The 15197-nt window shown below is 38.7% G+C and overlaps 1 protein-coding gene across 8 annotated transcripts in view; it reads left to right on the top strand.

Annotated features, from left to right (window-relative positions):
* Window positions 1-15197, top strand: part of fam172a (family with sequence similarity 172 member A) — a 562233-nt gene that overhangs the window by 236409 nt on the left and 310627 nt on the right. For all 8 annotated transcript variants that reach the window (XM_043709291.1, XM_043709302.1, XM_043709318.1 and 5 more), the window contains exon 7: window positions 1998-2216. In XM_043709291.1, coding sequence (XP_043565226.1) covers window positions 1998-2216 — 219 coding nt within the window. The remainder of the gene's footprint in view (window positions 1-1997; window positions 2217-15197) is intronic.

The following is a 15197-nucleotide window of genomic DNA, read 5'->3' as shown; positions in this document are numbered from 1 at the left end:
AAGTTTAAATATTTCCCTGCATAATTACATTTCATTGTAGTGTTACATGAGTTGCATCAACTCCCTGGGGCAGAAAATACCATGAGCCAATATCTGTGAAGGTCCTTTAGAGAAGAAATTAAAGAAACCCATGCAGGCCATTTAGGTATTAGTTTGTGATACTGTCTGCCCTGGGGAATTGTGACTCTGAAACACTAATTTGAAATGACTCAATACGATCAAATTCTTAGGAAGGAAATCCTTTCCAGGAAAAAGTTGGTTTTGTTCAAACGCCACTGTCCTAATGAGACATAGAATGATGAAATTGTTTAACAGTTATGAATGGGCTGAAACATTAAGCATCCAATTCATGTTTATGACAGATTCTTAAATGTTAAACATTAGGCTTATGTAATGTTGCGAGTTAACTTGTAACTGAGTTTAATTGCCATTTGTATGTAGTTTATTATATGTATTGAGAATTAGATCCACTCTTAAATTATCCATGTATGTTTCCTGTGTTAAGGATGTTAGAATGTGCTGGCTACATTCCAAAACATTACATTAAAACTACTCAGATTTACTCACGGGGAGGGTGGATGTGAGAAACACTGACAAAAGAGCACTTACCCATGGCAGAACACTTTGTATTAAGATAATTTTCTTCATGGCCTGTCATGACCTTTCTGACCGATTTCTTATACAAAGAGCAGTGGACTGAAAGCTGCCATTTCAGACTGTGCAGTAGACTGCGACTTAGTCTTTTCACTCTGCTGTGGTAGGAGGGGCAAGTATAACAGGATTCTGAAAGACATCTTGCAACATTATGAAAAGTTGCAATAGGTCCTGGGTGAGTGCGTGATCATCTTGCACATAAAGTTCGTTCGTCAATTGGATACCAAACAAAATTTGCAAATTGTTTATTTCTCAACTGTAGTGTCATAATCTTTCCTCTATTTGTGCAATGGAGTGCTTTCAAAGATGAAGCCTAACAAACAAATTAAACACTTTTCTCCATAAGTGGGACTGTACTATTGGTGACTTACTGAAAGATGACACAGTTTTCAATTATCTGCAAGGATTTCTACTTGGCGTTAATGGATACAAGCTAATTAAAATAATTGTTTGTACCTTATGGTGTTTTAATTAGTAATACAATCAAAAACTGAAAATTGTTCATTACCCATACGATAAAAATTATATGGTAAATGTCGAAGCAGTTACACCTCAAAATTTGAGTTTGCAAAAATTTTTAGATTTTTCAGTGCTAGGTAACCTTTTGCAGCTGTCTTGAAATTGACATTTGCTACTGCGTTTAATATCTGGAAAACTTATTTTTAAAGAAGCAAACCTGAAAAAATGAATTCCATCATGGAATGTAATTTAATACTTTGAGAACATTAAGGTCTGTCACTTTACCAGACTGGATATATCATGGTTGGACTGCTAGATTCGTATTTTTTGTGTTACAAAACAGTTCAATTACTAACAAAATTTTCTGGTGGTAACGTGTTAAACTGCAATCCTAATAAACTGTCAGATTGACAGAGCATTTGAAAGGTTACCTCAACCGCTTTGCAGTGCTTATTTAGATGGACTTCCAATAATGTTTCTTTGTCAAAAGGCTATAGAGTATAACTTTATGTCAGTATCAACTTCATTGAAAATGTTTTTTGCAATGTTTCTTTTGAAAACCAAAACATCCTTGACTTGACCAAGTGTAAACATTTTGGGATATACACTGATTAAATTTAAAATGAATCTGTTGACCAAGATCCTTCATGTCCCAATCATTGCATTTCTACATCTACTGCAGTTGTATCATGCATCTTAAAATGTTAGCATTGTTTATTATTTTCATGATTGCACTTCTGTTATATTTATGACAACTATGTGGTTAAAATCCCTGTAATATTAAGTTGAAAAAGTTTCTGATTGTTTTGTTATTTCCTGTTTTAAAGATCGTGCTCAAGTCTGTAAAATGTAAGTATGTGCTTCTTTGTGTACTTTTACAATAGGAGGGACATGGAGTGATACTTCTAAACACCAATGAAAACTATGTAGAAGTGGAGAAGTCAAAGAAACAAGTGCAACCACCAGCAAGTGACACAGACGAGCCGGCAGAAAAGAAAGAGAGGAAAGATGACAGCCAGAAAGAGATGAACAAACGGCGAGACTGTTATGAGAAGTATCGAAATCCTCAAAAAGAGAAGGAGACAAAACACATTCCCATTAGGGTTAGTATTTGATATCTACCAGTAATGTAAATTATTGAATCAACCTAATTATGTTTACCAGTTTCTGAGTGTTTGTGTGCATTTACAAAGTTCAAAATAATTTGAAAATAACTAATTTGATAAATCACAGGCTGAATCAGTGAGATGTTATAGGTTTCAATATAAAATTGTGAAAACATATTGTCAGTATTTTAATATACAATTAAAGTTTAAAATTTATTTATCTATTGAAAGTGCATGAGTTCAGAAATTCAGCATGCAATAACCTGAATACATTTAAACAATTTTGGCTTTATGAACATTTATTTTTGTAAGTGTTATTTGTACAATAGATTTCTTTTGCAACTGAACATTATCTGTTAAAGGAGAAATTGCATTGTGTAGATCACTTGCATGGGCATGGTTTGCACAAGCCAAGAAACCTGTTGTACAGCAATTCTAAAAGAAGTTCAGTAGTAAAACTACAGTACAACAAAGGGAAAATTATTAAAATCTCAATAAATATTTATGGTAGAATTGTAGTTGTGCAATATAATGAGCAAGTGCTAGTCCTTGCTCTACCCCATCTCTTATTCAGTGCACCCTTACACTTTGTAATGCTAACAGCATGAGTTCGTTATAACAGTGCTGCCCACAGTACTCCATTTCTGCAGGGGGCAGAGACAATATTATTCAGACTTTTGACATTAGTTGGTGTCTAGCGTCTATACAATGCATTATACATTGCTTCCAGGTTGATGTAATACCAAAAGGTGCTTATTAGAACCCAGAGTTCACTCTGCACCTATGAAATTTTCTACATAATCTTAAAAGTTGATTGAATACTTGATGCTGTGGTTGCTATATATTTTGTTTGTATTAAAACACATTTAAAATATGAATTCAGTTATATCATGTATTAAGATGATCTTAGAAATAAAGATTATTTGGCTCTGAGGGAAAAGTGGTTATCTCAGAGCAGGATAACTCATTTTATTTGACAATAGCTTATGAAATATCATAATTATTTCACAATTCAAGTTTTTATCCCCATTTTTCAAGCTATCACTCAAAAGAGAAAATTTAGTTGAATTCAAAAATAAATACACTAAGTTGCAGTTTAGAGTCATAGAATTAGAATCAAGCAGTGCAAGTTAAAACAGATTGCATTTTGTTAATTTCCAAAATGGGTCTACCTTGAAGATCCTCTTAAAATACAAGTAATTTGACTATTGGTGCCAAATTTCATCTCTTCAAGCTGATACGATATGTGCATACAGTATCTTTGGATACTGTTAGATTTCTTGTTATTATTCCCTAGCAGGGTGGTCCACAGGGGCAATATTAAATTTCACTTTATTTGTGCATTGATTTGTGCACACAACTAGGTTATAGATAGAGAGGTATTGTGAGAGGCTAGTGACAAGGAAGTGAGCTAAAATAATGTTAGATTTACCAAGCTTTTTTTTGCTGAACAACTAAAGTCATAGGTATATTGGTATCATAAGCATCCACACTAGCCTGAATATAAAAATACCTCAATAATTCTAGTTTTTGCATTACTTGTAATACTTAGAATATATTTATAATATGTGCATATTAAATATTTTGCTAGTCACGTTAGATTGTGTTAGACTGGAGGGGCTAAATGGCATACTTCTGTTCCTATTATCAAATGTTCCCAGACCTTGAAAAAGCAAAACAAAACACAGACTTCTACACCATAATTATTGATGTGACCACAGCGCAATTGACTCAGTCAGCCATGAAGATCTTTAGAAGATAACGGAAAAATTAGCCTACGTAGTTCATCACAATTATTCAACAGTTTCATGAAAGCATGCTTGAGTGTGTCCTGGATGATGGTAAGTCTTCTGGCCCATCTTGGCACAACATCTAGAAGCATCCACTTGCTTCATGAATGATGCTCAGTAGCATCATTGTGTACTACATGCTCTGCAGAAATTCACAAAAGATCCTTGAACAGCACCTCCCAAACCCATAACCACTTCTATCCAAAAGGACAAGAGCAGCAGATACCTGGAAATGCCACCACCTGCAATTTTGCCTCCAAACCACTCACCTTCCTGACTTGGGAATATATTGCCATTCCTTCACTGTTACCGGGTCAAAATCCTGAAATTGCCTCAGTAAGGGCATTCTAGGTCAACCTACAGAATATGGACTGCAGTGGTTCAAGAAGGCAGCTCACAACCACCTTCTCAAAGACAACAAGGGATGGGCATTAAGTGCTGGCCAGCCAGCAACGCCCATGTTCCAAGAGCGTAATAAAAGCAATTCCCACTTAATAACTTAGAGTGTATATGTGTGTGGGCCTTCCTCAGCTTGTTTTTCTTCATCATGTTCTCTGAGGCCTTTCAAATGGTGATCCTGGCAACAGAATTAGATATTGCATGGACGGGAAACTGCTCAATTTTAGAAGACCAGGCAAATGACAAGGTCTCCAAGTACATACGTCAAAATTTTCTGTTTGCTGATGAGTGTACACTAGCTGCTGAGCTGGATGTATAACATGGATTTGCTTTCCAATGCACACAGAAAACCAATATAATATAGTTAAGAATGGATAATTCTACCCTTTGGAAAATTTTGCACATCAGTTTGGAACACAGGGGAGTAAGTTTACCTATCAGACTGTTCTGTCTATGCATTCAAGATGTGGACTGTGTACCAACATCATGCCAAAATGTTTGAGAACTTTCATTTGCACTGCCTTCGGAAATTTCTGAAAATCAGGTGACAGGATCAAATACCAGACATTGAGAAGCTCATTAGAGCTGGCATGCCAAACATCCATACCATATTGATATAGTCACAACTTGAGTTTGTCTGACCACTTAGCCAGAATATCCAGAATATCTACTGTTTCAGTCAAGGTGTCTGAGATGCACTCTCATGACAGTCGAAGAAAGTGTTACACGACCACATTGATTTCTTTCTTAGGAGTTTTGATATCACACCAGTGGAAACCTGTCAACCATGCCAGATCATGAACATTGACATCCTTGCCTTTAAGAACAAACAAGGCAAAAAGAAGGATTTGAACATCAAAGAAATTACTCTGAAGAGGTAACTGACGTTTTATTCAGCTATAAAGTCCGCTCCCCTGTGAAACCAGGCTTTGCCTTCATGACTGTTGATGAAGTAATAATGACAGGAAATTATCCCATTACTTCATAAGGATATTTGTGAGGTACATTTACTGATTGCTTAATCCTCCAAAGTCTTTTATCTTGAGCATTGGAAAAAAACATTCCGTTGTAGTGCTGGTCACAAGGATTAAGATAAGAAACGAGAGATTATTTTTTTCTCTAAATGTTGGGAAAAGCAATTTAAAATGAGCTCAGTAAACCAATATTTCCAGACAGACTATCGCCAACAACAGATAATCTTAACTATCTCCCCTTGGCATCCAATGACGTTATTATTGCCAAATTCTCCACATCAACAACTGGGATTACATTTAACCAAAAACCTAACTCGACTATACATATAAATAGCTCTAAGTGCAGTTAAGAGGTTGGAAATTCTGCAGTGAGTAGATCATCCATGGCCTTTTAGAGACAGTCCACCATCTAATGATCTGTTCTTACTTGCCTGAATATGTGTAATTCAACAATACTTGGGACAAAGCAGGCCATTTCTTTGACAGCCATCCACCACATTAAGCAATCATTACCACCACCATTATTGTAAAGTGGAAACATCTGAAAAATGCACTGCAAGAACTTGTCAAATCTACTTTGACAACAGCTTCCAAAAGCATGACCCCAGAACAAGAACAAGAGCAGACCCCTGGGAACACCACCACCTACAAATTCCTTTCAAAATTACACAATATCCTGACTACTATATCACCTTCACTGTTATTGAGAGAAAAACTTAGATGTACCTTCCTAACAGCACCATATGGACTGAAGGAGGCTCATAACTACTATCTCAAAGACAATTAGTGGTGGGCAACTATGCTGGTCTTGTTAGGAATGCTCATACCATAAGTAAAAATAAATATAAAAGTGTGGCTGTGCCTGTCACTTGTTACATTGAAATTTAGGAGCTGATTTTGCCCTGAAATTTCAGCACTAATCCAAATCTATTTGAAGGAAAACCACAGATAATAAGATATCGATGGCTTTAGAACCTGATACCAAGTTTTATGGTATCTTGTCATTATTTGGAAAATTATGTTCTGAAGTGGATAGAACCATGTATGGCGTTTAAGTTTGATTTGTATTCAATTGTGTGGGTTAAGAAAGGAAGGATCTAATTTCAGTTTCATTTTTTGAGTTCTGTCAGTAGTGGAGGTCAGTTTAGCTCAATTGGTTGGTTTGCAATCCAGAATAACGTCAATAGTGCAGGTTTACTTCCCACACTGATTAAGGTCACCATGAAGATCCTGTCTTTTCAACATCTGTCCTCATCTGAGGTGTGGTAATCCTCAGGTTAAACTATCACCAATCGTCTCTCTGTAATGGAAGGGCAGCCCTATGATCTTCAGGACTATGGCGACTTTACCTTTATTTTCAGTTAGTGGTGTCAGGATGTTTGAAGTTTTGTTTACATACATTTAAATGAGTCTTTAAAGACCCTTGAAGTTCAGTGTCCCAGCAACGAGAGTAGAAGAAATAATAAAAATGGGTTGTTGCTTAGTGACAAGGTTTTGTATTGCATAGGGAGACAGGGACGGAAGCTTCTCTTCAGAACAAGAAAATCATCCAAAGTTCAATCAGTGTGAAAGTTTCTTTCAGAGGGTGCCTGTGCAAGCTTCTTTCAACAAAAAATGATCTGTTCTAGCAGCTATGTAGTTTTGCAGTTTCCAGAACAGCCAAGGCAGGAGAAAGAATTCCTATGTAGCTGCAGAAACGGAGGGTTGGGAAGAGGACCTTTGGGAATCTATGGAACAAATAATTGAGCTGCGTTAGTAATTTGTTTAAGTGTCTCAGGAAAAGACATTGGCTGAAGAAATAACATCAAGTTAATGCAGAAGTTTGATGGAAAGATACCAAGTATATCCAGGCAACTCAAGGAGGAACTTAAAAGTTGAAAGTGTGACATTTCACTGAGGTTTGTGGAACTTTAAGACCATTTAAACTAGTTCTTGTACAGTGTAATAGGTTGTCTTTATTTCCTTTGATTGGATTTGATTTGATTTGGTTTGAATTATTGTTGTCACATGTACCAAAAGTATATTGGCAGCCTCTTGTGCATATATACATGATTGGCCACCACAGTAACCAAATTACTATATAAAATTTATTATCAATTCTGAAATCTGACTTGTCCAGTATTATCATCAGCTGGTCGTAGAACATATCAAGAAAAGTGAGTACTCTACTGGGGTTTAACCTTGTTGAAGTGAAATGAAGTGCTTAAAAGACGGGATTATAATTAAGTTCTAAAAGTATGCTAAAGAGCTTATTTCAATATTGTTAGATATATCTTAATGTGTATCAGGTAGAATACTGAATAGATTATAGCAATCCATTTGTACTTTGCCAGTGCAGCTGCTTGTTTTCTTTTTATCCAGTTCTGTCTTATAGCAAATAATGATTAATTGAATGAAATTTTTTTTAGCAGAACATTGCCAGGATATGGAATGCCAGTTCAACCTTAATCCTTTTCAATTACCCAGCATGCAATATCTAATGCTCAGAGTGCTTTCTGAGACAAGCCCTCTGAAGTTCAAGTTAGAAGTACTCTCTCAATCTTCTAGTCAGGTCAACCAAAAAAAATTAAGATATGATGAAAGGTCAGGAGAAGAAATTCATATCAAAACAACTTGCCACAATGTTGTTATGACAACCTGCTGTAACTATCTTAGTACTGATTTGACTTAGGTCAATTAATTCCTAAAAGTAATTTAATCTGACAGTAGCAGGATGTTGAAAGACTTGCAGAGATGTTGTGAAGGCGACCTTTCTGGTCATGTGCAGCCAAAAGCCATTTTTAACAAGGTACCTAGGAATCATTGCAAGTTCTATTGTACTTAGTTAATTAGTTATTGATTAGAAACAATGGATTACCAAATATTCTGAGATTAGTTTGACGCCAGCAGGTTGTGTACTGACAACATGTCCCCGATAATCTTTATAGCATATATGTCTCTTTAATGAGGTATTTATTGTAAACATCTTGTTCAGGTATCCAAGGAGCACATTGAATATGGACTTTTTTTTAATAAATACCATGTAACAACTTTCCAGTTTATAAATGTAATTTAAGATATTGACTGAAAAGTTGGACTCATTTTGCCCTTGTTTCAAGCATAAGACAAGGTCAAGAATTTCAAATTTTGCAGTGCTATGTCAGCATCTTTTGAACTTGGAATATATTTAAGCTCTGAGATGCCCTCAATTCCTGCAGGCTGCTGGGACCTACCTGATCCCTTCTGGCTCATTCTGGCCAAATCTGGAAACCATTCTGGATGCATAAATAAAATCTATGCCAAACATATGCTGATTGTGCCCAAGGTAAAATTTCCGGTAAGAACAATGCTTTTGAATCGTGGTATTCACATCCAAAGACCAATTACAAATGGGCCAAAACCACTGCTTAGTCCACTTAGTGGTAAATATGTGAAAAAAAAATTAGGAAGCTTTCTTCCTATGGTATAAGAACAAGTCTTTATCCCAGGGAAAATGACCCTGAGCTTGAAGGTCACCTGGTAGATTTTGTGGAATATCCTGATAGACGAAAGTGAAGCTTATTAGACCAAGATGGTGGCGGACTAGGGCTCCTGAGCCAGAGCTTCTGTATTCTGTACATTTTCTTTATTTTTCTAATTTATATCTAAGATTTTGTATCTTAGATTGTGATGGCACCGGAATTGGTGACTTTGCGCACTTTTCACTGTTGACATGTATCCCTGTACTTGAGTACATGTGACATTAAAACCTAATTATAATTCTAGAGAGGTGTTGAAAAGTTATTTTGGAGCTTGGATCTTAGGTAGTTAAAAACAAATCCACTGTTAATGGAGTGACTCAAATCTGGATGCTCAAAAGTCCAGAATTGATGAAGTGCAGATATTTTTGACTTCATTGGGGTTGGAGAGATTGGGAGGGACAAGGCCATAGAGTAGTTTGAAAATGTGGTTTAAAATTTCAAAACAGAAATATTAATTAACTGAGAATCAATGGTGTTTGTCAAGGGAGTTCTTATATGAACAGATCTTAGTGTTAGGTAAAGCTTTGGGTTACATTGCATTCATGGAGACACCAGTATGGGAGACCAGCCAGGAGTGCATTGGAATTGTAAGATATAGTAAAGGATGGATAAGAAATTTGGTAGCTTTATGAAGTGTTAGCAGTGAAGTTGGTTGGTGTTATAGAATAAGAAGCAAGATTTGGATTTATATTACATTTTTCATTACGACTGGATGTTGGAAAAAGGCAGGAAAGTGGAGTTGAGGATAATCAGATCAGCCATGATCTTATTGAATTTTGGAGCAGACTCGATGGGCTGAATGGCCTGCATCTGCTTCTATATCTTGCAGTCTAATTAAAACCAGGCTGACATTTCAATGCTGTTCAGGAGTGAATGGAGGAAAAGGGGATGAGAAGGGAAAGTAAAGAGATAAACTGTGGTGAACTGAAGAACTTGGAGAGAAGTAGGTGATCGGTCCCATAACTATCTAGCTGTTTGCAGTGCCACAGCTTTAATTATGTTTCTGGCTTCAGTTTTTTGCTCCCCACCAACCTTGGTTAGTCTAGCTGCAAAGATTGCCAGGAATCAGTGCTATGCCCTTATGCTGATGAGGGAAAAGAAGTTTTAGGAGACAGGTTTCTGAGATGATGTATAAAATTGACTCCAGTGCCGACTCTGGTACCAGGTTGTGAATCCAGTTCTCCTGTACATGGGGTGACAATGGGCAAACAGAATTTATTGCTAGAATAATACTGGACAATCACATCCTCAACAAACCAACAGGCACATAAGGGGATTTCACTCCTCTCCTGGCAGTGGAGGGGAGGGAAATCAATGAGATGAAGAGAGAATGAATGAAGGAATGAATAGGAGTAGGAAAGATTGAAGGTGATGGAGAAGTGTGAGGAGAAAGAGAAAGAGGATATAGAGCACAAAGTGAGAGAGACTGAAAAGTGATACAAAGGATAGTGAGGGAAAAAAAGGATGAGGAAGAAGTACACTTGTCAAGGCAAGGCCCTCCAATGTGTATCATCCACATCCCGCACCTCCACCCATAAACCCCACCCCTCCAACCGCAACAAGGACAGAACCCTCCGGTCCTCAACTTCCACCCCACCAACCTCCGCATAAATCATATCATCCGGCAACATTTCCGCCACCTACAAGCGGACCCCACCATCAGAGATATATTTCCCTGCTGACCCCTATCCGTTTTCCACAAAGACCGTTTCCTCCGTGACTATCTAGTCAAGTTCCTGCCAACCAACAACCCACCCTCCCCTCCCGGCACCTTCCTCTGCCACCACAGGAATTGTAAAACCTGCGCCCACACCTCACCCTTCACTTCCGTCCAAGGCCCCAAAGGCGCCTTCCATATCCATCAAAGTTTCAACTGCACTTCCACACATGTCATTTATTGTATCCGTTGCTTTCGATGCAGTCTCCTCTACATTGGGGAGGCTGGATGCCTTCTTGCAGAGCGCTTCAGAGAATATCTTCAGGACACCTGCACCAATCAACCCCACTGCCCTGTAGCCGAACGTTTCAATTCCCCCTCCCCCTCTGCCGAGGGCAAGCAGGTCCTGGGTCTGCTCCACCGCCACTCCCTTACCACCCGACACCTCGAGGAAGAGTGCCTTATATTCCGCCTCAGGACCCTTCAACCCCATGGCATCAATGTGGACTTCACCAGTTTCCTCATTTCCCCTCCCCCACCTTACCCCAGTTCCACCTTCCAGCTCAGCACCATCCTCCTGACCTGTCCCACCTGTCAATTTTCCTTCCCACCTATCCGCTCCACTCTCCTCTCCGATCTATCAACTTTATCCCCACCTCCATCCACCTATTGCACTCTCAGCTACCTTCTCCACAGCCCAACCCCCACCCCTCCATCCCTGAGGCTCCTTGCCTCATTCCTGATGAAGGGCTTTTGCCCGAAACGTTGATTTTTGCTGCTCCTCAGATGCTGTCTGACCTGCTGTGCTTTTCCAGCACCACTCTAATCTTGATACAAGGCTCGGCACCAAGTGCTGAAAAATGGAAGGAGAATAGTTAGGTGGTATTTTTAGATCAGAGTGGTGCTGGAAAAGCACAGCAGGTCAGGCAGCATCCGAGGAGCAGGAAAATCCACATTTCGGGCAAAAGTCCTTCATCAGGAATAGAGACAGGAAGCCTCCACCCTGGAGACTGCTTACACACTCACTTTGTACTATTTGTTGAACTGCAGCCTTGTTGGTCAAGACTCAAATTTTGAAAAATATATTTAGCAAGCTTGAAATATTTTGAAATACATCATTTTATACAAATGTAACGATGTGCAGCATTATTCTTCTGCTCTGCTCTGCTCAACCTTGCATGCGTTCCCATCAAGTACTTTTCATGCCCAGTTACATGAATGGCCTCCGTAACTACTTGGTGACTTGAGGTTGATATCAAATTACCAGATAATTTTCAGTTTCGTTGGTGGTGGAAGATACTTTTGAAATCCTTGCTGGCAGGCTTGAGCCATTTTAAGGATCAGGCTCATCCATTTAAAGCCAGCGAGCTGTGAGTGGTCAGATATATCTTGCTTGTCGTGCTGGGTGTGGATTGAAATCTTCATACCTCCTGTATGGAATGAAACTGACCCTAAGCTGGATGTTGCATAACACATTAGTTAGCACTCAGATGTAAAGTTTATATTCAGTCATTTATTAAATTTGTTCTTTCTGTATTGATACAAATAATTTAAAATCTTGTTTTAGGCTGTTATGTGAGTTTCCTGTGGCTGTTCCTTCACAGATCTTTGCTAATGTCACTCCAGTAATAGACGGAGAGTGCGTTATGTATGATGACTATAGTCCTTTATTACAAATGACTGAAGCAGAATGTTAGCATACCATGTCAGAATAGAACACACTTCATGACCAGTTGGTATTTTCTTATTCTTTTCCATATTTTGGTATTCTGATCTGACAAGTTTCAGGAAATCTCTCTATAAGCTCTTGAGTAGGTATAACTGGGCTGGTGAACACCTGGACTTGAGATTCTGTTGAGGTGCTTAATAAACTGTATCTTGCAGGTTCTGTGAGAATGACGAATAAATTAATTTTCAAAATTGCATAGAACGTGCAATTTCTTCTTGTATTAACAAGAATATACACAAAACTTTATTTTGTCATGGCCTTTGTTCAAAGTTTTGTGCCCGCATATTCCATTCTGTTTAGTTATGCCCCCGTCACTGCAAATTTTAGGCTCTAGATGGCTCTGTGGATTTATTTCTTTCCCAATTCCGCCTCCATTATGTGTGCATGTATATGCCTATATATAGGTCAACAGACCATAGAAAATATCTGTACCAATTTGTTAATTATGTACAAGAATACAGAAGACTTCAAATAAATATCAAATACTGACTGGATTTATCGAGCACAGGTGCCTCTGTTCCCTGTGAGAGGTGGATCATAGCTTCTTAGGGAGAACTCGGGTCTGCTTGTGGGAAACTGTTCAACAGGGCATTGATAACACCCTGTTTATTTACCCATCAGGAGATGTTGTCAGTTTATCAGAAAGCCAAATGAGAAAAAGAATATTGAGGCAAAGAAGTCCAAAAACTTATTCCTTATAGGACCAAAAAGAGCAAGAATGCTTGTTTGGTCCTGCACAACAGTTTTGCCTCCTTATGTTGCAGGTTGGAAATCATAATATATCTGGAAATGGGCATGGCCACTGAACCAACTTTATTTCTGTGCTCAAAAACAGAAAGTGCTGGAGAAACTCAGCATTGTTCAGCCCATGTGACCAGCCCATCTATATAATCTGAATAAGGTTTTCCTCTTTGCTATTTTCCACACCATCAAACGGGGTTAGAGTAGACCATTGCTTGATAACAGCCATGGACATGATGGACTGAAGGGTCTCTTTTGTTACATAGAAACTTGGGCAGGAGTAGGCAATCAGGCCTTATTGTTTTGTCATTCAGAGCTAGTTATGAAGTTAACCTGAACAGAGCCCAGAACTAGAGGGCATAGGTTTAGGGTGAGAGGGGAAAGATATAAAAGAGACCTAAGGGGCAACCTTTTCATGCAGAGGGTGGTGTGTGTATGGAATGAGATGCCGGGGGAAGTGGTGGAGGCTAGTACGTTTGCAACATTTAAAAGGCATCTGGATGGGTATGTGAATAGGAAGGATTTGGAGGGATATGGGGTGGGTGCTGGCAGGTGGGAATAGATTGGGTTGGGATGTCTGGTTGGCATGGACGGGTTAGACTGAAGGGTCTGTTTCCGTGCTGTACATCTCTATGACTTCATGACCAGGATGGGAGATAGATCAGTAGCAGACATGTAAGGGGAAATTTCTAAATACTTTAAGTAGGTACATTCCTACTGTAAATAAAAAATTCCAAAGGGTGGACTCACTATCCATAGCTAACTAAATGTTGTGAAAAAGAGTCGTAGAGAACTTGAAACATTAGCTCTATTTTTCTCTCTCTACAGATGCTGCCACGCCTGCTGAGTTGCTCCAGCTTTTCCAATGTTTGTTGAGGAAAGCATATCTTATTGCGTAAAGGTGAATAGCAAGTCAGATAAGAATTTATCGAACAATAGAGAATCATTTAAAGGTCAATTGGGAAATAACTCGAGTGTGTGAGGAAGCTACTTGGAAATATTAGAGCAGATAACAAGAGGTTCTACAGTTATCTAAAACCAAAAAGTGAATAAAGTGAGTGAAGCTCCTCTGGAAAGTGAGAATGGAAAATTAGTAGTAGATGATAAGGAAATGGTGGATGAAATAAACAAGCATTCTGTTTCAGTCTTCACTATAGAGAACAGAAAAATGTTTTCCAGTTATAGCTGTAAATCAGGGAATGGATGGAAAAGTCAGGATGGCACGGTGGCTCAGTGGTCAGCACTGCAGCCTCACAGCGCCAGAGACCCAGGTTCGATTCCAGCCTTGGGCGACTGTCTGTGTGGAATTTGCACATTCTCCCCATGTCTGCGTGGGTTTCCTCTGGGTGCTCCGGTTTTCTCCCACAGTCCAAAGATCAGGTGAATTGGCCATTCTAAATTGCCCATAGTGTTAGGTGCATTAGTTAGGGGGAAATGGGTCTGTGTGGGTTACGCTTCGGAGGGTCGGTGTGGACTTGTTGGGCCGAAGGCCCTGTTTCCATACTGTAGGGAATCTAATCTAATCAACTTGGTGAAATTAGAACCACCAGGGAAACAATACTGAAGAAACTGACAGAGCTATAGGTTGACAAGTGCTCAGGTCTGGTTTCATTTTATTTTGTGGTCATAAAAGAGGAGGATAATGAGGTCGTCAAAATGTTGGTGTAAATTTTCTAAAAGCACTAGATTCTGAAAAGGTTCTGTCAGACTGGCAAGTAGCAAACAGAACACCTCTATTTTAGAAAGAAGTGAGGCAGAAAGCAGGAAATTATAGGCTAGCCAGCTTGATCATCTGTCATGGGAATGGTGTTAGATTGATCATTAAGGAGGTTATAGCTGGGTACTTAGAAAATCTCAAGATAAATAAAAATTTCCTTCCATCCCCTGATTTCCAGCTATAACTGGAAATAATTTTTGTGCTCTCTATAGTGAAGACAGAAACAAAATGCTAGTTCATTTCAACCACCAATTTGGTTTCATGAAAACGAAATCATGCTTAACAAATGTTACTCTGAAGGAGTAACATGAGGATAAGGGTCAGCCTGTAGCCATACGGTACGTGGATTTCCAGAAAGCATTTAATAAGGTGCAATATAAAACGTGACCGACTAGTATGGATAGGCGATCGGCTGGGTGTCCGAAAATAAGGATTGAGCATAAATGAGTCCCCTGCTGATTGGCAGGAAAT

This window comes from Chiloscyllium plagiosum, chromosome 2, assembly GCF_004010195.1.
Source record: "Chiloscyllium plagiosum isolate BGI_BamShark_2017 chromosome 2, ASM401019v2, whole genome shotgun sequence".
Lineage (NCBI taxonomy): Eukaryota > Metazoa > Chordata > Chondrichthyes > Orectolobiformes > Hemiscylliidae > Chiloscyllium > Chiloscyllium plagiosum.
This window is presented reverse-complemented; position numbering and strand designations above follow the sequence as displayed.